Source organism: Chelon labrosus (assembly GCF_963514085.1).
Source record: "Chelon labrosus genome assembly, chromosome: 18".
Classification (NCBI taxonomy): domain Eukaryota; kingdom Metazoa; phylum Chordata; class Actinopteri; order Mugiliformes; family Mugilidae; genus Chelon; species Chelon labrosus.
In genome coordinates, this window is record NC_140351.1 from 5,169,618 (window position 1) to 5,194,256 (window position 24,639).

The 24,639-nt window shown below is 46.5% G+C and overlaps 1 protein-coding gene across 2 annotated transcripts in view; it reads right to left on the reverse strand.

The window, feature by feature from the left end:
* nrp1a (neuropilin 1a) overlaps positions 1 to 11,703 on the reverse strand; it is a 56,518-nt gene extending 44,815 nt beyond the window's left edge. For both annotated transcript variants that reach the window (XM_084565713.1, XM_084565712.1), the window contains exons 1-3: positions 10,978 to 11,703; positions 9,199 to 9,719; positions 7,710 to 7,884 (exon numbers count right to left, since the gene is read on the reverse strand). In XM_084565713.1, coding sequence (XP_084421839.1) covers positions 7,710 to 7,884; positions 9,199 to 9,301 — 278 coding nt within the window. In that variant the 5' untranslated portion in view covers positions 9,302 to 9,719; positions 10,978 to 11,703. The remainder of the gene's footprint in view (positions 1 to 7,709; positions 7,885 to 9,198; positions 9,720 to 10,977) is intronic.
* Between the last annotated feature and the right edge of the window lie 12,936 nt (positions 11,704 to 24,639).

The following is a 24,639-nucleotide window of genomic DNA, read 5'->3' on the forward strand; positions in this document are numbered from 1 at the left end:
GGGGAGGGTCAGAGAGCAGTCTGGGCTGAGTGTCTCATGACCCGGTCATCTGGCCGGACGTGCAGCCACTTGGCTGTGAAGAGACCCTGTGGGAGCGCTGTTGAGTGCACACACAGAATAGACCACGACTGACCTTAAACTTTACCACACTTTAAACTCGACAGAACACGAGCTATGTGCACGGCTCTTAACCATATTTGCGAGCGTGACCCGGTCGTTTTTTCTTCCAACGCAGCTCAGCCCTTAAATGAAATATCTAATATTTAAAACCCGATCCTTTTTATTTCATTTATTAGCTGCATTGTTGCCACTCCGTGAAAAAGAAGAACTCGGGTTTTTCCAGCGATGCAGCACTTTGAAAGCCAAATAGGCCGCGCTGCGAGGGCCGCGTGCCAAGCGCTGCATCTCTTCCGAGGCTGAATTCTTGGCATTGCGGGGCTGATTTAAGTGCTGCCGGTCGGTCGGTCGGCCAGCCAGGCACTGCTAGCATCTGAAGGACAATGTGACTCTTCCATTTACTGGCCCGACAATCAAACTTTCCCGTCAACTTGGTGGCTGTCTGCTCGGAGGTTTAATCTCCTCCGCGGGGGCCGTGTAAGTATGCACGGAGGAGGTAGGGGTCATCCTGGAAAGGTTGGAGGTACTCGCTGCTAATAATACTTTCAGCAATACCCTACAGAGATAATACCAGAAAAAGGTAGCTGTTAGGCTTAATTTACAGTCCTTTTTTACAATTATGGCCATCTGACTGAAGAAATACGACCGTGAGAAAAAAAATGTGACGGTGGCCGAGTGAAAAAAAAGACAGACCACAACTAATGCTGCCAATTTAGTGAGGAGAGATCAAGCAAAGAGCAAACAAAGCCAGGGATTGTGAGTGGCTCTAACTCAATCAGAGAGCAGCGGGGCACCGCCCCATCAATCACTGTCTGCTTGCTGCCCCGGCCGAATCACGCAGAGCTGAGCGGTGGAGGAGCACACCGGCGAGCCAGCGGCCCGCTGTGCGCAAACACAGCGACCGAAAATGACCCCGGGGATCTGGGGCCGAGAGAGGAGGGTCCTCGGCTCGCCACTTCCTACCTACTTTACCCTCTCACCCGCCGAAAACAAGCTTTTCTTCACCCGCAGCCTCTCTGGGGACCCCGGCTTGATTGTTTGAATAAAGAACCCTGCGGTCGCCGAGGCCGCCGCCCCCTTCCCACTTGCCACCCCTTGCGGATCTGTAAGCACCGGGGCGTTAGGGCAACAAACAAGCTGCGTAGCACCCCCGCCACATCAATCACAATCACAGGCCCCCTTTCAAGGTTAGACCGCTAAACGAAACATGTCTGACAAGCCTGGACACGCCGTATTAAAGTGTCCAGAACTCCCTCATCAGTTCAACTAAAGAGCCTCTTCTCTCTCCTTTCTCCTCTGGGACGGGTAAGACATTGAGGTACTGTTTCAGAGTAATCCACCCCCCACCCAGACGGCCGCTCTACCACCCGCACACATCGTGAACTCCGGTTATTCCTCATTCAGCCTTGTTTATCACTTCTTGATGTTTTCCGTACAGCCTCATAAACTGAGAAATCAGCACATGGCGGAAAGAAAAGAAAAAAAAGGCACGGGAGGAAAACCTGTTGCTAATTATGTCGTACGAGGCAGCAGAGCGAGGGGGAGATGGCGCTCGCTGCCAACTGTCCTTTTGGAGAACAGAAACGCACAATTGAATTATAACCTCGGTGTTTAATGCTTTTTCATGCGCGCTGGAAGGAAAGCGGCGTCTTGAGTTCTCCCGCGGCGTCCAGATAGAGAGCTGAGATTACCAAACGTTGTCTTCTAATCGCGAGTCTCAAAAACGCCTGACATCCGGTAAGCCGTGTGGGCTGCAGCTCCATTCCACAAGAAACTTCCATATAGGGAGGCGAGTACTGGTTTGCGGATGGAAAAATGAAAAAGGAAGAAGAAGAAGAAAGAGAAGAATTCGCCAGCTACAGTACTCGGTGCCAGAGACAGCTTAGGGACACGAGTCCCTGGCAAACACGAGCCGCTAACTCCCACATCGAGATGTAAAAAAAACCCCCAAAACATTCAGACACGTGAGGCTGCCTCAGATAACACCGGGCGAGACCTGAAATCCGCCGGATTATTTATGAGCGCGGGCCTTGTCGTCTCCTTCTTTTCCCACTGCAGCAGACCTGCCGCCCAGCCTCCTCCCCCCCTCCTCCTCCTCCTCCCCGGCCTCCCTGCTGCGAGGCAGAGTGGCTCGCCTCCCGGTTGTGGTCAGGTTGTGCATGAATCAAAGTGGTGACAGAGCAGCGGGGAGGATGGCAGATGCCACGGCCAGAAAGCTTTTCAATCAAGCTGCCCTTCCAAGCCGTGGCCAAGGTGAAACACTTCACCAGTGGATGAAAAAAAAAATAAAAGAAAGGACCCTAAACCCAGCAGTCCCTCCTTCTCTTTCGCGCACACACTCATATTCTTCGTACATGCAGGCGCACATGTGCACAGACCTACTTTAATCCTGCTCATTAGCCAGAGAGTAACCCCTTCTATGTTTAAAAGAGACGACGAAGAAGAAGAATGAGAGTCCTGAGAGTGAAGGTCAACAGCTTCCACGTGATGCAACATCTCTGTCTGCCGTCCAATCTTTTCTGTTCTGTCCTCTGGTTAATTAACAAGGTGAACCACTTTTCCTCCAACGGCTCACCTGCCTCATCAACAGGGGGACGCGGTTGCAGCGAGTGGAAATTCAAAGATGCAGAAGCGCCCGTCTGTGCAAAATAAGGCTTTTACAAGTGCAAACAAGATAAATTCAAAATGGATTTGCTCTTTGAGATGCAGGTGACAAGGACCCCCCCCCCTTTATTTTCCAAGTAGCAGTGTTTCAAGGTAATTTCGAGTCTAATTTGATTTCCATTGTGACGAACCGTGGGAGTCTGTTACTGCAGAAAAACACCAGGTGCGCAATTTCAGCTGTTTTTTTTTTTGTTTTTTTTTGTCGAAACCTGGTAGTTAAAAGAAGAGGTGTCGCCCCACGCGCTCAATCTGGCTGTGCCCGTCTTTTTTTTTTTTTTCCGGCGGCGGCGTCGGCGGCACTTTCAACTCCCTCCCCTCCTCCGGCGTGGATGCCTCTCTGACATGCACTTTAAAAAAAGAACACACTGACAGCGGAAATAATAAATGTCCGCTAACAGGCCATAAGTATCTCCCAACAATCTGTGTCAATCCAAAGCCCTATCCCGTCAGCCCTGGAGGTCGCGGCACTTCCCTTCCATAAAAGCTGCCACCGCCACAGGCCTGTTAAAAAAGAAAGAAAAAAAGAAAAAAGAAAAAGAAAGGTTCCTGCTGCGTCCCTGGCTTATTTATTTCCCTCCATGACAACAGCTAATAAACAATCACGCAGCCCACGTCTCCCTATTTGACTGGTTGCCTCGGAGGGCGGAGGGAGAGTTGTGATCTTCACTCCCCAACTGTGAAGTGAAGCGCCGCTGCTCTTTATCATGAGGCTGCTGCATGCTATTAGCGCGGAGCAAGGGAATTAGGAATCGGGAAAAGTGGCCAAGTGGGTCTTTTTCCCTAAAGCCCCTTCTGTCCTCCACTCTCACTTCCTAGAAACAGGTGGCACTCTTTGAGGGGCACTGTGAAGCATATGAGTGGAGTTAGCGGGATTACACACGACAAAGAAAGGGCCAACTATAGATCCGGGGTAGGTTAATACCCCCCCGCCCCCCGGCAGCTCCTATTAGTCGGCTCTGGGGCTCAGGCCCTGGTCACGAATGCCAGGAGGGGCAGGATGTCTATTGTGGAAGGTACACAGCAGAGAATGTTTGCCTTCCCAGCAGGACGAGCAGCTCCACGGGGGCAGCTCAGCGGGAGGTCGGAGCGAAGGGGCAGGGGGGACAAAGAAAAGACAGAGAGAGAGCGACAATTAAAGAAAAAAAAAGGAGGAGAGGAGTTGATTTTCCAAGATTTGAGTTCCCGGCACCTGTAAGCAGGGGGGGGGGGACGTTTGAAGTTTGAAGTTTGAACTTTTCCTCGATCCCCCACCCGCCCCCAAACCCCCACGAGGAGCTGCTTGAGCAGGCATTCCTGGAATATCTCTGCTGCCTAGTACCACTCTGCCATACATCTCATCCCCACCCCACCCACCAGCCCTCCATCCACTGCACACACTGTCACGCTGGAATGTCAGTGAGGTCCAGAAAAAAAATACCAAGCAGACGAAGCAAAGAAATGAGGGAGGGATGAGAAAGCAGAGGCTCCATCTCCCTCTTGTTTTTAACTTCTGCACCTCCAAAACAAACAGCGCAGCCCTGACTGGCTGACTGGCTGACTGACTGCGAGGGATTTCAGTATGTGCTGAAGAACCGACGTTTTTTTCGGTCTGGTCAGCAAATCCGATGCCATCAATGATTCATAATGTTGTCAGCAGCGTGTCTATAGAAAGCTGGCTCTCCTCTTTGAGTCAGCAAGAGGGGAGAAGGTTGAGAGAGAGAGCAGCCTGCAGACTTCTGAACAGAAACTCTCACTTAAACAATAAGAACCGTGGCGTAGCGTCCAAATTAGATAAACTAAAACCTTCAGCCTGCCGTTTTGTGAAACCTGCCCGTCACTCGTTTAGATCAGAATCCATTGAAACCACCTTTTTGCCGCAGTTGCTGCAGCCGGGCGAGCCCCGACGGCCCTTATCAGATCGCAAGGGGGGGGATAAAGAGAATGGGTGCATGGTAAAGGGAGCGGAGCAAAAGTAAAGTATCTATTTACTTTGGTTTTTCACTTGAGCCTAGCTCGCTCATTCCACCGATTTTCCGAGCTGAAGTGACTTCAAATATTTGCCCTGATGCAGGCTGCGCCTCCGCCTCAAACTTCATTAAGCCGGCGAGAGGCGGCGGGAGGCGGCAAGGGCGGCCCCCTGAAACTCCACTCTGTGAAAGTCTACAGCGGTGCGTGAAAGGTAAACACGCTCTGCATTCAGAATCGCAAGGCTCACTTAGTCCCCTTATCTTTGTGATGAAGTGCTTTCCTCCTGCAGCTCTCAGGATACAGGCCCCTGCACTTCCCCAAACAAACCTGTCAAGGGTAGCGCACACGTGCAACAACACCGCCGCAGCCAGACTCCACTCAGCGGAAGACTTGTTTTTCTTTTTACGAGCACCACTTTTGAGTGCTTATTGTTTGGTTTGCTGATAAGCGCCATGTTGGGGGAACATGTGGCGCATGTGTGTTCCATTTGCCCGCTAATTAGATTGCAAGGCAGTGCACTGAAGCATGCATTGTTACCCCCACCGTCCCCACCTCCACCCACTCTGCCAGTCCATCAGATAAGGAAGGCCTTTCTGGCTCTCATCAGTTTCCATTATGTAAGGGCTGATTTGGTGAGTGGAGCTGCGACAGGGAGTCTGACGGCTCCAACACAAATCACACCCAACGACTGCCTGCAGATACATAAGCGACTATTCCCGCTCTCATAATTGGGTTACCTATGACATGCCTTGTCAGCGATTAGCACAATAATCCACCCTCGTGTTGGACAGGACGATAATTTGAATTTAAAGAGGAGAAAGGGGGGAACTTAATGCGGCGTCCTTTTTATGTCTAGAGCCAAAGTGAAGCAAGTTAAGGAATATATCGCGAAGTGGAACTAAAGTCCCATGAAAAGCCATTAGCGACATTAAAAATGAAACGGTGCACCCGGTTAAAAATAGGACAAAGCTGCAGGTCAGGACGACCCTGTTTTTTTATTTATTTTTTTCCTCTGGTGCAATCTCTGAGTGGCCCACATGAATCGGAGACCGGCTTGAGTTTCACGGCCGTCCGCCCGGGTCATTTGTCAACGTATCCAAGCGGTTAGGAACCTTTCTGACCACACTGTTGGCATTACATAGGTCGTGTCTGCTCCAGATGTAACGGATACACACGTAGGATACGCGAAAGAGGGACGCAAACACAAATTTCACCCGCTAACAAATTTATGAACAGCCAATTAACCGGCAATCTGCAAATTCAGCGTGGCTGCTGAACGGAAAGAGCACTGCTAATTTGTAAATGATACACCGATTGAGTGCTAGACTCAAAGCCCGCCTTCAGTTCAAATTGAAAAAAAAAAAGGGACTTCCTTGCCTGCGGGCGAGTAAAAATCTTTTTTTACTAAACACAGGAAATTCATTCCTGACTAATTTGATTAACACTGAGCATTGTTACTGCTGCCCCCTCCTCCCGTCGCTTCCTCGCCCTCTGCTTCTAACCGAGGAGCTTGGACAGTTTAATAGTCCCTCTGGTGCTGAAACTGGACCCAGAAGAAGTGTCAAGGAGCATCCAGCCTCAAAAAAAAGAAAAAAAAAAAGAAGAAAAAGACAGCAGCGTTCAGTCTGCCGTAAATCTCTGACAGCACTAAAGAAAGGTTAAAGTGGGATCTAAATCCGGGATTAAAGAGAAAAAAAAAACCAAACCCTGCAAGCGTATACAGGGGCCATTCAAGGAGCACAAAAGCAGCGCAGGGTCCAGGTTTTGGGTGGAGCTGAGGATACAGTAACAGGATCCAGCAAAGCCCTGTACTCTCCCGAGCCCTGCAGCGTAAACAAACAGCTGAGACAGAGCGAGGCACAGACACACACACAGACACACACACAAGAAAGAAACAACACACACATGAGGGAAGACAAGGCAATCAGAGCGAGGCAGTCTGCCCGGGCAAGGCTCACCTCGGGGCAGCAGCCGCACACTGACACGGGCTCATCACATTACCGTCTATCTCCGGTTTCATCGGCTTAAACTATCTATCTGACAACAGGTTAGCCGCTTAGCCTCTTGCTGGATGCGACAGCTCGTGGCTCACAAGTCGAACGAGGATCAGTAGCTAGCTAAGTGTCAAACGGCGATTTCACAAGTTAAAAATCCAACGTGAGCCAAATCATCTCACCTGCCTCCAAACGCTGATGCCATCAGAGCAACCGCCTTATTAAAATAAGCCGAGACTTGCTTTTCACGCGGCCAATTCTTGGAATATCTCACTTACTTGGAAAGTAATTGGATTGTAAGAAAGGAATAAGAAAGCAGTATAAAAAGCAGCCAAAGTTAATGACCTCTTCTGAGGTTTTGGCCTTTTAGTTTTTCCCCCCTTTCTGCAAAAAATAATAATAATTAAATTAAAAAAAAGCAGCCGTTCAAATCAATATCACATCCCGGTGACTTCACTCCACAAAGACGAAAATGAAGGACATTCCCGAAAAACCAAATGGCAGGGGTGAGACATTCCTGCTGCTTTATGTATTTTTTGCAAGGATCACTGTTGGGGCACGCAGGAGGTTTCAGGCAGCCGGCTGACACTAGATGGCGCAGTTTCATGTGCAATAGGCATCAGGAGGTGGGGGGAAAAGGGAGGAATGAGTGGTCTCGCATATGAATGGCACACACATGCATATGCACTGTTAGATGGGAATCGATACAAATCTGTAGGAGCATCTCACAGCATTATCACAGTGAGGCCTGGTGGTAACAGCTTCCCCTCACTAATAAATAAAAAGCACATAGTTTTACTGTTTAGACAGAGGTTTCATTTTATCCTCCTTTACTCCCAGATAACTTTAAATCAAATTGGAGGTGAGGGGTGGAGGGTGTGGTGGGGATGGGGTGCAGCATCTGATTGAACGAATGAGGTTTCGGGGCCAAAACAGAGCACATCTGTTCTTTATAGAGAGGGTCGCTAACTCGTGGCGGATACCTACTTGCACTCGCGGTCCTCCAGATCAAAATGCGGATTGAAGTTGATGAGGATCCGCTGGTGAGGACCCGGCGCCGAGATCACCCACATGCATTTCTGGCTGGGGGAGTAAGAAAAGGGGTATCCGGGCGAGGTGAGGTAGTTGGCGGATGAGATTCTGATGTTGCCTCCACATTTATCTGCACAGAGGGGCGAAAAGAGAGAGAGGGGCAGGTTTTAAAGGGAACAAAAGAAACTCTAATATATACACATATATATTTTGTTGTTGTTGCTGTTTGATGCTGTCATCCACTGCAGTTTGCAGAGAAAGAGCACAGCTTGACTAAACAATCTGCTTCAGGCTGATCCGTCTACAGGAAAGTGTCTCACACCACCAGAACAAATCCTTAGAAACAACATTTTTAAATGTGGATTGACGCGTTGGATCAGAGACAAGACTGCTGCTGCTGTGTAGTTAAACATTTCTATTACTGAAAGAGTTTTTAAAATAACCTATCCATCCATATCAATGCAGTGGACTGCATACAACCTGATGTTTAGCCAGCAGAGTGGAACAAAAAGACAGTTATTTATAATGAGATAATAAATTTCACTTTGACAAATTCATTATTTGACTTTTTGTTTGTTTTCTGCCTCATATTAAAATAAGAAAAAGAACAGATTTCGGTTTTGTGACACAAACATGAACACAATGGAGAGGACTTTGCCTTGAGTCATAGTTACATCTGCAGACTCTTAATTTAAACTTCCTATAAAGTTTAGGTTTTAACCGTTAAAAGAAATAATCATCTATTTTGTTTTTCGGGGACTGCCTCCTCATATTTATCCGCATTTGCATTCGTCTTTAAAAAAATATATATATATATAAAAAAGCGTCCGCCATCTGCTGCTCTTTAAAATCGAAGAAATCGTTATAAATAAAAGTAGAAACCAAACCGAGGCTGTAGGAATAAAAACAAGGGGGAAGTTGTGTAAGCCGAGAGATCGCAATGACTTTTTGAACTTCACCATAACTCGTGAAGGCAGCGTGCGTAACAGGCAGCACCCAAAGCTTTTGTCTCCGCGTAAAAGACTTTATCGTTGAATAAAGGGTTTTTATTGTGGGTTTGGAGACTCACAAGAAACTGAAGCTAGAGTAAATAAATCAAATATTTAGCAAGATTTCAATGCAGATGGAGCTTTACGCGCACAAAGGTAATTTAAACTAACACACAAGAATATTAAAGAACATTATAAATACAAGTTAAACAGGAGGAAATGTTAAATAGGGCTACATTGCGTATCTGTGAACTCTCCATTGAGCAACACTAAGTCTCTGTAGGAACACTATGAGAGGATTTTCTCTGGAAATGGCAGGTGAGCGCCAGGCGAGTTTGCCCAAAGATCAGCGGTGATCACAGAGGGCTAATCTTTAAAAAAAATATATCGGGATTAGTAGCTTAAGCAGAGCACACAGAGGCTTTATTTATATACATATCAGATGTCACACTTACCATTTTTGAAAGCCTTGGCCACCGAGAGAATTCCCATGAACAGGATAAAGACTAATCCACAATGCATCCTTGTTTTTGTGACCGAAAAAATAAAATTACGCATACAAAAAGAAAAAAGAAGAAAAGCCCTCCGAAATTAAACTCCTTCAAAAAGTTTTTTTTGTTGCTGTTGTCGTTGTTTTTTTTTTTTGTTGTTTTTTTGGCAAGTATTCTTCTCCCCTTCCTCTGGATTCAACAAATAATAAAGCAGAAGTGTCTCTTTTGACGAAGCTTGGAGTGGTCTGAGAGCGGTCTCAGGTCGCTGGCATCCTGTCATTCAGCTCCTGTTTCCTCTCGCCTGCGCCGGCTGCTCTCTTCTCTCCAGCTCCGGCCGTGCCATATCCTCTCCAAAAGAAGCCAAAGTGCAAGATACGTGAAGAAGAAGAAGAAGAATCAGAAGTAGTAGTAGTAGTCACCCACTCCACCCTTCGCTTTGCGTCCTTACTCCTTCAGATGATGCCCGGGCAGGATGTAATCCTTGACTGTGGAGTTGGGGAGAAAGAAACAAAAAATAAATAAATAAAGAGACGAGAGAGATGTGAGCAGATCAGGAATGCGTGCCGCGGCGGCAGTGCGCTCTGGACACTGCCCAATCTGGTTTAAAGATTCGCTGCTGATACGAATAAGAAGGCACAGATACAACCCCCTTTCCCCAAAAAAACTGTGACCGCTTTGCTCCTGTAGGCTCGGAGAGGTTGATGATTGGCTTGATTACAAATAGCCAACCTATGTCTGAAAAGCTCCGTGTCTTTATATGTAAGCGGAGCTGCACACTGAGTCAGAGAGCACCAGCAGTCCGTTAAGTGACATGACTCTCTCTCTTTCTCTTTCTGCCTCCCTCTCTTTTACTCACTCACCCTCTCTCCCTCCCTCCCTCCCTCCCTCTTTCTTCTTTTACAAAAAGGAGCTAGACATTAATGTGAAGATGCAGTGACACAACAAGACTCCCTCCGGTGACACGGACATTTCAGATGTACAAAAACCATCTTAAACGTGAACTATATAAATCTGAATTTTACAGATTATCGCCAGGAGCCCCTCTTTTTTTTTGAGTTTGTGCCACACCGAGCCCCCTAACAACCACAACTTCCCCGTTTCGTTTCCAAAATGCTCATCCTCCAGCTCAAATTGAAGCATATCCGTACTGCAGTTATTATTATTATTTTATTTCTTTCTTGTCTTACAGGCCCAGTTTTTGCTCCGGAGCCTAATAATAACAGCCGAGTTTCACCTGAGTTGAGCGTCTTTTACGCACCGTCCAGATGCGCCGATTGTTCAAGCCTGCCCCACAACAGTGACACCGTTGAACCGGCGCTCTGAAATTTAGGGGAAATCAATTAAAAGCGTAAATTATCGCAGCCTCGAGTCGTTTACTCTGAGGCTGCCCTTTACTGGGTCACGCTGCTCGGAAAGGAACGGAGCCGGTTTATGTGAGCAGCCTTAATCCGCACATACAAGAAAAAAAAATACTGCAGCCCGCAACAAAATGCTGCAAGAACACAAAGCAAGAGATTATATGGTGGTAAAAAAATGCATGCTTTAATAGGAATTTTATACTTTGTGTATTTTGCAACAACAATAAGAAAGGATAGTGAACCATTAATGAAATGGAATGAGTCAAATCTGGAAATTTTTATGCGAAATCGTGGACAATTTATGAAAATCTCTTTATTTTCAGACTCAGACATGTCTTCCGAGCCTCGGAATGAGTCAGAGAAGAAAACAAACAGCTGCATTCACCTGCGTTTCGAGGACTCGCAAACCCGCAGGCGTCCAGCCCTCCTCTCTCCACTTTCAACATGCGTGGAGCAGAGAGCGTACGATCCGATATGCGTCTCCCGATTCACTTAAAACGACACCAGATCTTTTTCTTTTTTTTTTTTTTTTTCTCCAGAGTTCCAATCGACTCTTATTTCCTGCCCCCCGCGCACCGGAATCCCCTCTTTTAACAAGCAGAGGAACGACCGCGGCAGTCCAGGCTATAGTCCGCGCAAAGACGCACAGCCGAAACCCCGAGACACCCTCTCTCTTATCCGCGTTCAGACTCTGTCTCCTCACCGCTGATCTCTCCGGGTTCTCTCTCCCCGCGTCTCATTCAGCGCTGTCAAAAAGGAAAGAAAATGAAATCCGACCAGCGTTGAGGGAGAGCAGGCAGTCCCTTCCTAAAAAAAAAAAACAGCTTAGGAAATAATATCGTCTTGTTAAATTAAAAGTCCGAAACGATCTAATATAAGTTATCCCCGGCGTCCGCGTCTCCGTGCGCCACCGCTCTCGGCTCCTCCACTGATGCGAATGCGGAGGGTTTGAGTCCCTGCCAGCCCTACACGCCCCTTTACGAGGGATGAGTACGCGGGTGCGCGCGTTTGTGTCCGTGCGTGTGTCGGTGTGTGTGTGTGTGTGTGCGTCCTCCTGCAATCGATATGCAGATTTCACCCAGCTGCCCTCCTCTCTCCCTCTCTCTCTCTCCCTCTCTCTCCACCAGCCTGTAGCCTTCATTGAACGCTCCAGAAAGTTGCGTTTAACATAAAAAAAAAAAAATCCGTGAATCATCTCAAATCAGATCTATTTTTATCTCGGATCACTCACAGCTAATCTCCCCCTGCTTCTTCACGCACCCTTACGTTAAACAACAAGAGGAGTCGTTACACAAACATCAGAGCAGAGCTGCAAATCTCCACCTGCTCTGTTAGATCAGAAAAACTGATATCAGATCAGAAAAATACAAATATGATACTATACCTGTTTTCTAGGTGGAGGAGGGGGCCTGCAGGGGCCCAAAGGTCTCGCTGCTTGCTCTGCTCCTGCGAACAAAGAAGCTGCTCCTCTTGTCGGAGTCTGAATCCGTCTGTGCGCCCGTCACCCACTTGAAGCCGGTGCCAAAAATACACGCGCACTTCTGAATCCCGGCACAAGTAATCCTGAACAGGATCCGGTCATGAGTGACATTACAGGTGTGAGATGTGACACCGAGTGGAGACGCTTAACCATAAAAATAAATTTAGTCGCTATTACTTGAAGTTCACACCGGAATCAACACCTTTCCACTCCTTGATAGTCAAAGAACCTCCTGAAATAGCGCATGAAAACACTGGTGATAGAGTTTAGTCATCAGATCTGGTCCGAACAGGCCATTCATACTCTATCTCATTGAGCAACTCTCTCTCTCACTCAAAAAACAGGAACTGAAATTGGCTCAAACTTCCCTGACCACACTTCTCCAGCCACTCTCACTCCTGGACCTTAAGGGTTAAGCCCGGCGCACACGCTGCTTGCAGCTCTCCGCTGTTTTAGCTCAATTGACTGCAATAAACGGAGGCTTCCAGCTGCGGGTCTCTGCGGTTAGGAGCCCTCTGCCCTGTAGGGGGCGTCAGAGCCGGCGAGCAGGCTCAGAGAGAGAGCCACCCACCGCTTCCTCTGGCTCACCTTACTGTTGCTGCCTGTGAGATTGCACAGCTGGGTTTGAAAACAAGTGCAAGTCATTCCACGTTTTTGCACACTCCACAAACCGCATTGTTATTCAGGCTTCCCGTGCAGCAGCGGGGTTCTCTCATTCGTCTTTGCAGAAGTAGTCATACAATACTCTGGTTGCTCAAATCATTGTGTTCCATTACAAGAAAAACACAAGTTCAGGAGGCTTTAGACATGTTGTATTGAGATGTCCCCCCCATTTTGAATACGTTTTTGTGGCACAACAGAGCAAAAGATAAGCCTGCAATCCTTGCACATTATTATTATTTTTATTTTATTCCTAAAGAGAGATTATGGAGTGGCTTTATTCCCGCCCCAGCCTCAGTAATTCTCTGCCTTCTCTGATAACACGAATGTTAAAACGGTGACGGGCATCTCTATCAAAGGCGGCGCTAACTAGCCTTCTCGTGTCCTCGGGATAACACGGGAACAATGGCTCAGAGTCATTTCACAAGGGTGACTGCAGGTGCTGTATCTAAAACGACTGTAGGGGAACAACAAAAGAGACGTTTAAAAGGATTCTTCACGTACATCCACGCTAATCTTTGGTGCAAACCTGATGAATAATTAGCTCGGGCACAAAAGCAGACGTTTTACGGCTGCTGCCAGCGGTGGACTTGATTTCATTACCTCGCCCCTTTATTCACCAGAGTGAGTGAGTGAGCGAGAGTGAAATGTACAGGCTCAAAGCATCTGGCACCGAGTCAGAGTCAGCGTTCCACCTCGGGCTCTGATTGAAAAGTCCGTCTTCTGGGAGACACCTGCTAAGAATTTAGACACTTTTTTGGACTGTTGCTTCCATATGTGGAAAAGGGGTTTCACTGTGATGGTCTGTCACATCTCCACCGAGCTCAACATCAATGGATCGTACGCAACGACATATCTGCAACATCATCAAATCAACAAATGTGAGAATATCTTCCAGAAGATCTTGATTAGAGAGACATGCAAATCCTATTAACAGGTCTAGACCATGATCATCACAACACGCACCGATCAGGCATAACATTATGACCACCTTAGGTCTCCCTTGTGCCTCCAAAACAGTTAAGACTCATCAGAGAATGGACATGGGCCTTCTGAGGGTGTCCTGTGGTGTCTGGCAACAGGATGTTGTTAGTGGGGGGTCTTTGAGGGGAGGGGCCTCTGTGGATCATCCCACAGATACTTGATCAGTTTGGGATCTGCATCCTGCTAAGTATGGCTGCTGCCATCAAGGAGTGTCATTGCTATGGGGTGGGGTGTCTGGTCTGGTCTAGGCGGGTGCTACATGTCTAAGTAACATCCACATGAATGAATGCCAGGTCCAAAAGTTTACCAGCAGAACACTGAATTATCACAAGATGGTCAAATGTTAGTCATTTCTCCTGTAAATGGTTTTAATGTTGTGGCTGATCGGTATATTCTACATGAGCGCAGAGCAAATCTCACAATGTTCACATTCTGGGTGAAAAGAATCCAAACAATCGATGAAATGCAACACGTTCACCAGCTCAACCTAAACCCGAAAACGACCTACAGCCACTATTATCTCCCATCACAACTGGACTGATCTCTGCTGCAGTTATCCTCACAGTCTTAGGGTACATAACAGCGAGGGAGGGTAAAGGGAAGGGGGGAGGCAGTAGGCTCACCCACCCGTTCAGAGATTTCGTCCATTTTCCGATTGCAGCTGCACATCAAGGCCTGATATTTTCAGCCTTGCTGCCCCAAATGACTGGGTGCAGAATGCCAGTAGTCCTGATGTCATATCATCCAACGAACATGTTGCTGCGCAGTCAGTCACTGGGTCTTGCTTGCTGCTGTCACATGCACCATTTAATCCCTTGAATAGATGTGCTAAAAAGCCCAACCTTTGATATGAGCTACACCATATCCAGTCTTGGCGCTGTATATATATATTTTTTTTTTTTTTCCATCTAAAAACAACATGTACTCAAACTGTCAGGGATCAGCAACATACTCCAGACTTCATGAGATGACAGATATGGTATTTCTTCCATCAGCCGGAATATTTAAATGCATGTTCCAATTCCTCTGCACTGCTCAGCGGATTACAGGAAATAGACGGTGAACCTTTTAAAGGACCGTGTTACCTACTAATCATACCGTGTACCAGTTTCTCCTCCATGACAACCGCCGTAGAATACAGCCACAGGCAGAAAGGTTTATTATCGCGGACGTGAATAGGGGCTACACAGCTCTCACACAGCACAGAAGTAGCTGTACCTGTTTCACAGTTTGGCAGCTGCTGATAATTACCAGTCAAAGAGTGTTTCACACACACTTGAACAGGCTTGCCGGCACAAACGACACACCTTCAAACTCTGTGGATGTGTGCTGTTTTTTTGTTTTTTTTTGTTGTTTTGTTCGAAGGAATGTGGAATGCATTCGTGTGTTTGGGGCGAAACGCGAGGGAACAGGAGAGTTGAGTGTATTCAGAAACAAAGCAGAAGAACGAGTGAGCCGGCGCTCTCGTGTTCGCTTTCTGTAGAGGCGGGAAAACAGAAGGGACCCTGGAAAATCCCTGCACTGCCGACTTTTAAAGGGGTTGGGTCGGCGTCGGCGGCGGTGCTGGTGCTGGTGGTGGTGCAGGCTCAGTCAGATCAAGGTCTGGAGTAATTGCTACAAAGGCTGCGTTTCTCCTCCGAGGCGCTTGGTCGAGGTGAAACTAAGTGTGAGCGGAATAAGCAGAGGGCTGAATAAAGCGCCTCTGAAGTTTAGAGACGTTATGGTAATGGAGGAGGAGGAACGGCGTACGGGGATGCTCCTCGTTCAAACGGAGGCAAGGGGGGGACGCACGGAGGAGTAGGACGGGGTGCAGGGAATACCGCAAAAAAAAACAAAACATAAAGAAATGGCTTCATTAGAAGTAGAAACATTTACAGTGACATTTAGTAAAGCAGGGAGGATGTATGAATAAATATGCATAATGTTGCCGGGAAGCATCGAGAGCTTCTCAGGGGCAGAAGGAGAGTGAGAGCGATGGCTCCTGAATTAATGATGAGGGAGCCTACTGTCTGTCTCCGTGTGCATGTGGGCCCGTGTGAGTGTCTGCACATGTGACGGCGTTTAGCTGCAAATGGGCGTGGGCGTATGTGTGTGTGTGTGTGTGTGAGAAGTTCGAGCACACACGCATGCATCCGACTCACTCTTGCAGCACCCCAATTTCACATCATCACTGATGGAAATTACCCAATCCTAGATACCTAATCAAGCGATCACTTTTTTTTTTTTTTTTTGGAGACGCATAGATACGCAATTGTCTCTGATGCTTAATTACATTTCTGGAAAGCCAAGGAGCAAACCGCCTGGCAAATTCCAAATTTCGGTGTAGATATATATATATATATATTTTCCGTCGGGTGGGTTAATTTTCTATTTTTTTTTTTTCTTCTCCCTCCACATTGGAGCCCGAGATGATGAATATTGTGCCGCTCATCATCAAACGCACAGGGAGAAGCCCCAGAGATCAGGCCAATGGAGAAGAGGGAGGGAGGGAGGTGTAAAAGCGGGAGGGAACTGTCAGGGAGAAATGCTATGTAGGTCAATGAAGAATTGCACCGGGATATTGCCTCCTCAGCTCACAGTCTGGGAAGCTGATTTGATTTCCGGTGAATCCATCCGACTTGAATTATGAGAGATTACCCTTCCTAAAATCACCTTGGCGACTGCCGTAGAAGCCCTCTGCTCCCACGGGGAGGGATCCACATGGTTTATCCTTTAGGTCTGGCCAAGAAACCTGAGTCATACCCTTCTATGTAAGTGAAGGTGTTCCCTTTCAGATATAAGGTGGCAGGTAGCGAGGAGGAAACTATCTTTCAAAGCGTTAATCCAAACTTTTTAAGCCTGACATGATATAGTGTAAGTGCGTTTATATTCAAAGTCAATCTTGGCAAGAGAAACCCAACATTTACCCGACAGGGCTGTTGATTTAGGATCATTCTCCATAACCTCAGAATATATTGGATGACAAAGTTCGATGCCAGCATTCTGCGCAAGGTGACTAATGTGTGGTGAAGGTTAGGGAGAGGTTGTGGTTATGGAATTAAAAAGGTACGCCTGTGACTGGAAAACAAACCCTGGCCACCCACATAAATATCTCATGCACTACACGGCTGAAAACCACCCCCAGCTCCAGAAATACATCCTTTCTTGACACCTCTCTTTGCAAAGAGGAAGTACTGCTTCCTGTAAATTGTAAAGGCGCACAATAATTGTCCGATGTGTTCATGATTTCTAAACAGGCAGGAGCCGGTTACATAAATCAAGAACAATGGTGCATTCAAGGGGTAATATCTACGTCAAAAGCAACGGCCACAACATAGTGTGAAAACATAAAGGTTCCAAGACTGTTACATTCAATAAAATGGAAGTTATGTGTCCGGTGAGACGGAAGGAAGACTGATGCAATATAAGCTTTCCGTTTGGACTGCCCTCCAGGATGCACTAAAGGAGCTATTGAGCATACAAAAAAAAAAAAAGGTCAAATCCAAACACATACAAAAAGCCTTTATTAGTCACGTGGAAGGTTTTTAACCTTTAATCCCGACCAAAGTTATAAGGGCTTCATTGCGATTCTAAGCAAGAGAATCCAAATCAGCCAAACTTTCTTAAACTTTCAACAAAAAACTACCAGCAACAAAAGCCAACTGTATGTCGGCTACAGCAAAAAGCTGCCCTTGAACAAACAAAGGCCAGCTAGAACGTACTGTATGTTTTGAGCCTGCACAATAGGAAACAACTCTCCACAGCAGAAGGTGGCAGTCGTTTGTCTTCCTCAGGAAAAACCTGATAAGCTCAGACTAGCAAGGCAGCAAAAACTGTGGTACACTGAGTATGCTATGTTGTGAAAATATTTGTGTATCTGAATGTTCATATGTGAGCTCTCTCTCAGCAACATACTCCAACCTTAGAGGCTGGACAAGTGGCAACAGTGCAGGACACACTGCTCAAACTAGGGGCACAGACACTTATCAATTGCTGGCAACCGCCAAACCATTGCTATTATTGGTGTATCACAGGCCTTAGTTGTCTTGCAAACAAAACTACTCTAAAAACTAGGGATGTCCCGATCTGCATCGAGGCCGATCCAGGGGTTTTTATAATGATCGGATCAGTATCGGGTTCTTTTGCAGAATTTTTTTTAGGTCCAGTAAACCAAAATCAAGTCCCTGTAGCGTCAAAACACCTTCTTCCTCTTTTTGTTTTAATGGTGGCTGGTTAGCACCTAAGCTGCCAAAAAAAAAAAGATGTTTGATGAGGTGGTAATAGGTGATCGTGATTTAATACTACCAACTTGATTCACCACCAAAAACACAAAAAACAAACCAACAAAAGAGTCTATTCAAGGAAAGGCCGCACCGAAAAAAGCTAAACGCTGCCTTTGAAAGTTTACTCGAGACAGCATTAAGAAAAAAAATATTACAGAGAGGGGTATGGAGTTAGACCGACCCATTTCTGGAGTAGAGAACACAGGTTTTATGGAGCCAAGTTACGAACTACCCTCTCTACATTACATTAACTTTGACAGCCCTACTTATTGGACTGAGTCCAGTCGCACAGTGCATAATCGAGCAGAATAACTAAGATAAGATAAAGCCTTTTGAATCTCTAGGGGAGGAAATTTTGTTTATTTAAGATCAGCTCGGTACTCGGATCGGCCTGTACTCAATATTAAAAGATCGGATCGGATATTCCTTTGTAAACAGAGTCTCCTTTTATTACACAGTTAACAAAGCTTCTGTTGACAAACCTTGTAACATGACACCATTAAGCGGCTCATTCACAACCTCAGCAGTTCTTCTTCTTTGTGCCTGATGAGGGCGGAAGCATTGGATTGTTTCAGCCATTGTTCCCCTTTTTTGAAGCGTGCTGTCTTTGTAGTTTGTATTGAACCATTAGTTTCTGGGAATGGAGGAGTTTTCTTTCTTGTCGGTGACGGGGGTGGCATCAGTATTAGCTCCCAGAACCGATAACGTTGGCAGTAGTTTGCCTTCGGATTGACTTTTTCTTTTAGAGAAAAAGTGCTGACAGGTGAAGCCCAGCCTTTGCTTGCCATCTATGCTGTTGTTGTGTTAGTAATTGCCTCAACAGGTGGTAAACCTAGCTGCCCCTCTGGCCCTCCGGCTTCACGGGAGGGGGGTTAAAGACACACACAGCAGGGCTAGAAACGGAGCCCGAAACGGCAGCACAGTAAGAACAAAGCCCAGTGTCCTGGTAATTAAGGAGAGGAAACCGCGACAATGCCGGCGTGGCTTGTGATGTCAAAGATTAGCCGAAACAGTGAGATGGGCAACTCGGGAAGATGAGACGCTCGCCTTTGTGTGGGGCATGCATGTGTGTGTTGCTGGAGGGGTGGGAGGTTTGTGTGAGTGGATTCAGAGCCTTGTACAGTAAGCGTGCTGTCATCTTTATGTATTTTATGCAGCTATTTTAAAATCCCCCTGCGTGTCTGTTGTGTTTCCGTCTTCATCACGAGGTCTGATTGTTGTCAAAAAGCTGCCGTTTGGTGTAACAGTGTGTCATGTGACATTCCCGATCTTGGATTATTTACTGAAGGCTGACAGGATGTGACTAAAGCCGATGTTTCATTCAGACCTAACTTTGACAGGAAGCAAGCAGTGATATCTTACCCACACACATCACCAGTCACAAGACTGTGTTTCCCCAACAGTACCAAAGATGGTCACATGCAGTGAAATCCCTACCTTTGTTTTTCTGTAAGTGTCTTTCCTCAGAAAGCAGAACAACTTTTCGGGTATTTTTTTGTATCGGAAAGCATGTGACCCCCCCTCCTCCCTTCGCATCTAATATGAAGCTCCAAAGTTAAAATGCCATAAACTGATTCACAGCATTTCACATCACATGCTGTCTGCTTAGGGTATATCATCATCATCATCCTCAGGCTGTGAGGAGGCAGGACGTCTAGAAATATTTTTTCTCCCTAAATAAATCTGTCTTTCCCCCTTAAAAAAGAAACTCTAATACACTCTCCAGTGTCCTCATCACAGCTTAATGGGATTTTAAGGTGTAGCCACAGAGAAGAATTTATCGCTCAGCTTCCCTCTTCACAAACCGCCAACAAAAAAACCCATCTATATTCCCCTCTTTAAAAATCACCACGATGTCTTGTTGTGGTTTCACCAGGTCTGCGCTCGGTTTCAGTTTTCCTTCGCAGTGACTCGGCACAATAGCCGGCTAAATGCGACGCGTCCTGGATGCCAGGCCCCACCGGGACCGTTCCAAGTACGCTGGACCGGTTCCAGGCTCCAGACATTGGCCCAAAGCTGGCCTGAGAGCAGCGACAGGACTCCTGCCCTAAATGGGCCCTCTTCGCTGTTATGGAAGGGGAAAATATCCAGTCTGGTATTTCTTCACCACATTCCTACGAGCTTATTTTTGTCACAACCATTAATTCAACAGTTTTATGGGGTTTCAAGTTATCTCTCAATCAGGGGTGGGCCGTAAGGGCCAGCAAAGCCTTCTCTGCTCGCCAAAACTTTATCAAAATCACTGACTTACATTTTAATATATTCCAATTAATCTTATTCAGTTATTCTCAATAGCCAATTCTTTTCATGTCATGTCTTGTCTGTCTCTCAGCTGCAGTGATTCCTGCAGTGTAACTTTGCATTAGAGCTTTTATCCAATCATATTTCAGCCGTCATGTGTTTTCGGAGTCAAAGAAACCTGCCCGGGCCTTCACAATTAAATCTGCAGGCGGCTGAAGCTTGAAACACATTGTAATGATGCCGTTCATTTAACCAATCACATTTCAAGTTGCCTTCTCTGTGGACTACAGTAGCATCAATGTTTTCGCGTCCTCTGATTGGACGGTCAGAGAGCCGCTCCGTTTAAGCCAAGCTAGCGGTTCGTGTTCATCTCTTCCGAGCTGCACAAGCTAATCGTCCCCGTTGACGTTTTGATAGCTGTTTGTTGAACCCGCGATGGCGGAAGGAGGAGAGGCTATCGATTTGGTTGTAGATGTTATTAGAAAGATATTTTCATGGCAGACTTTCCAGAAAAAGCTGGATATTGTGAGGGAAGGCTGCCCGTTCCTGGAGCTAGCTAACCTGACCCAGCCGGGTAAAACTTTCAGGTCAGCAACTATGAGCGCCACCCTTGGTTGACGGGCTCTGAGGAGAACTCTGAGTTTTTTCTTAACTTCTAGTGAGTAAAATGAATTATATTTACTTCTTTTATGAATATTTTTGCCATTTTATTGGGTCGACATTGATGCTTCTGCTGGATTTGACGTATGTGGCGCTGGTGTGCAGCTGTAGGGCGACGGTGGCTGCAGTGAGTTAGAGGAGACTCTGTATTGTTTTAAGTGAGTTTTTCTTGCTTTAGTAATGGCATTCATCTTGCCATATGAGATATGATGCCATATGAGAAACGTTGGGTTTTATTGCATATCCATATGATGTTGATGGTTTCTATAGCAGTGGCGTCCCAACGATCGTATTAAGAGGTGTTTTGAATAAGGTTGCAGGGCGCCACTGCTCTCAGTAAAAGCAAGGAATGTCTCTGTAATGTCTTTCTGTGTCTGTTCTTTGCTTTTTCGTCGAGACTACTTCACTCTCAGCCAGTGTATTGTCGAGGACCCAAGTACATTCAGTGTCAACTTTAAGAGAGTCGCTTGGCTGCAGCTTGGAATATTTAAGCTGAAAGTTGTTCTGTTCGCATTCACAACAGTGCCGCGGTGTTTGAGGAAATGTGGTATATCATCAGAAGGCTCACAGCTCACCGACTGCTGCTGCTGCTCATTCTTTCTTTTGCAGGTTGCTAGGATGAGCAGTTCTGGGCATGTTTTTGAACGAGGCACTGCACTGGTACCGCAAATGATTCAAATGTAGGCAGGGTGTCAGTTCCCAGGAGTTAGTGTCAATTTAAATGGCCACACACACACACATACACGTTTGGCTCTGCAGAGCTGCGTTTGCAAGGAAACACTAACTATTTGTGCATTACCTGACCTTGATTTAGAGTGAAATTGGATGTGACACAAATGCTTAGCAACAGTCCTGCTGCAGATACCAATGCTATTATTGTGATGTGTCCTTGTTAACAGCTACTGTAGTTTGAGATGTTGGCAGTAGTGCTTACATGCCTGGAGTTACTTCATATTTTGCCTCGTCTTATTGCTGAACAAGAGACTACCTCTGCGCCACTGCCTTTCACGGTGTTTCATACACTGCGGTAGAGTGGGGGCTGCGGTGAGCATGAAGTTTGCAGTGGAGATGGCTTTGTTAGATGTGTGTTACCGAAGAGAGGAAGAAAAACTGATTGATTTTATTGATCTGACTCATGCTGCCTTCACTTTTTAACAATCTCAACAAGGAAGGACAACTGGTCCAAGCTGACCAAGCTCAGTTTTGACGAGGTACGTACATATCAGCTAAGAAACACTGACACAGAAGTAATCGATAAGCCACAACATTAAAACCACTGACAGGAGAAGTGAATAACATTGACCGTCGTCTGGGAAACTTTTGGACCTGGCATTCATTGGTGTGCTGTGGATGTTACTGAGACATGTAGCACCCACCAGACCAGGTACCCCCATCCCATAGCAATGACACTCCTTGATGGCAGCAGCCATCCCCAGCAGGATGCAGCCACAAAAACACTTTAGGAAAAACTCAAAAAAAACACGAAGAACAGCACAAGGTGTTGACCTGGCCTCCAAATTCACTAGATCCCAAACTGATCAAGTATCTGTGGGATGATCCACAGAGGCCTCAAAGACCCCCGCAAAAGGGCGGGAAACACAGTCAGTCAGATGTTCAGAGATCCTCGGGCTAGCCAGATTTATTTGGAAAGAAAATGAATTATTACCCAAACTGTCCATCACAGTGCACAGACTCTACATTTGTTTCTGAGGTTGAGTGCGCCCCCTTGCAATTAAAGGTTAGTACAAACAGGTACGTTTATGGAAATTAAGTGTTTTAGACAACTGGGTAATGCTTCACATGTGTTCCAGTGGTGTTCCAGGATTGCAGCTATTACCTATATTGTAACCGATTTCAACCATTAAAATGAAATGATCCTTCAAGCTACCATCCTTTCCTATCATCTGTCTGACCTGTCGATGTGTGTTTTCCTGCAACCGTACCTACAGCAGACGTCTGCAGTGGTTTGAAGCCTCACCTCTCCTTCACGCCGGCTCTCCGTGACCCCCGAAGTCCTCTCCCTCCTCCTCTGTCAATATCCGGAGTTGTTATCCCGGCTGAGAAGTGCCGGCGTTGCTGCAGGAACAAACTAACTCCATTTCACCATGTCAGAGTGCAGCCCCTCAGAGAATCCAACCTGTCCACGGAGACAAATGGAGACAGACAGCGGGAGAAAGAGATGCAGCAGGACAGAGACCGAGAGGGGAGAAGGGACGGGCGTAGACGTATAGAGACAAGAGGAACGGGATCAGATGCAGCAAAGGGGACGGTCAGGGAGAAACATCAAGAGTGAGAAATGAAGCTGGATGTTGAGGGAGAGACGAGAAACTAAGCACAGCAGAGAGAAAATGAGAAAGGAGGGAGCTGGAGAGAGTGAGGGAAATAGAGAGATTTGGAGTTGGATGCAGACAGAAAGAGAGGGAGAGTGAAATTGAGGTTGACAGGGAGAGAGAAAAATGTAATTGGATGCAGACAGAGAAATAGAGCACGGGAGTCAAGTAGAGAGAATGGGAAAGTGTAGTAGAGGAGTAGACTTTAATCACATCTTTGTATACTTTGTAAAAGGCCGACTCAACTTCTCTAAAAGGGGCACTTTAATTAAACAAAACTGTCCCGCACAATATCGAGTGCTGTACAGATCTTTTACTCCTTCTGTGCCATTATCGTGCAAAAGCTGAACCACACTGTGTAGTTTATTGTGACTGGATCCCACATACCTGGTGACCCAAACACTCACTAGAACACAAAAATGTATATTAATATGCAGATATTTCACTTTTTTATTTTTTAGACTGGTGGAATGAATGGGTTTGAGGACGGCTCCCACAGACAGTGAAGGGTAATCCTGTCTCCTGAAAGAGAACGAAAAAGTCGTATATTGACAGGCGATAGCGAGGCTGGTGCCGCATTCACCTTGCGAGTGTATCTGTGTGCACGGCAAATTGTGGACCTGGAGTCCACTGCTGTAGCAGGAACGAACACGAAGTAGGTTTTTGAGCGCTGGCTGGTGTTTACACCGCTGTCTGTGAACAGATTTAGTCAACGCTGAGCGAGATGCAGTCACGGAAATTTACAGGTGCATAGCTGAAATAAAAATGGACCTTAGAATACAGGTGTGGCAGGCTGGTGTGAACACAGCAATCGTGCTCCTTCCTGGAACAATTCAACCAAGCTGATCTCCGGTTAGAGAGGGCGGTCTTAGCTCGCATGCAATCACTGAGCTGAGCGGTTCATTTGCAGCGAGAACACACTTTAAACACATCATATATACTGTAAATAAACCTTGTTTTCTACATGTAAGTCAACACGCTCAATTAACTGAACATGTTGCTCATGAACCACTGAACAGTTCTAGGCGGTTCAGGCTTCTGTGTCAATTTGACGCTATAGCTACGGCAAACCCTAATGGCGTAGCCTGACGTGCACCTCGCCAGAAATGTAACCAAGCATCGCGGCGACGCAGACCGCAAGAGCTGTGATTGGTCTGCTCGGTAGTAGCGTGTTTCCGCTTTTTCTGGCTGCTTCTCCTTTTTTTTTTTTTTTTTCCTCCAATTTTGGATCAAGAAACATGGATGAATTGTCTTCGGTGAATGTTTCGGTTGCCATTGTTGAAAGTGAAGCAGGAAGTAGAAACAAAGATTAACCCGACTGGCAAAAAAGACACAGCGCCGACTAGCATTTGATTGGCATTTTTAGAGAGCGAGCCAGACTGACGAGTGCATAAATATAAATGGGTTGCACCAGCGCATGCTATGTACGT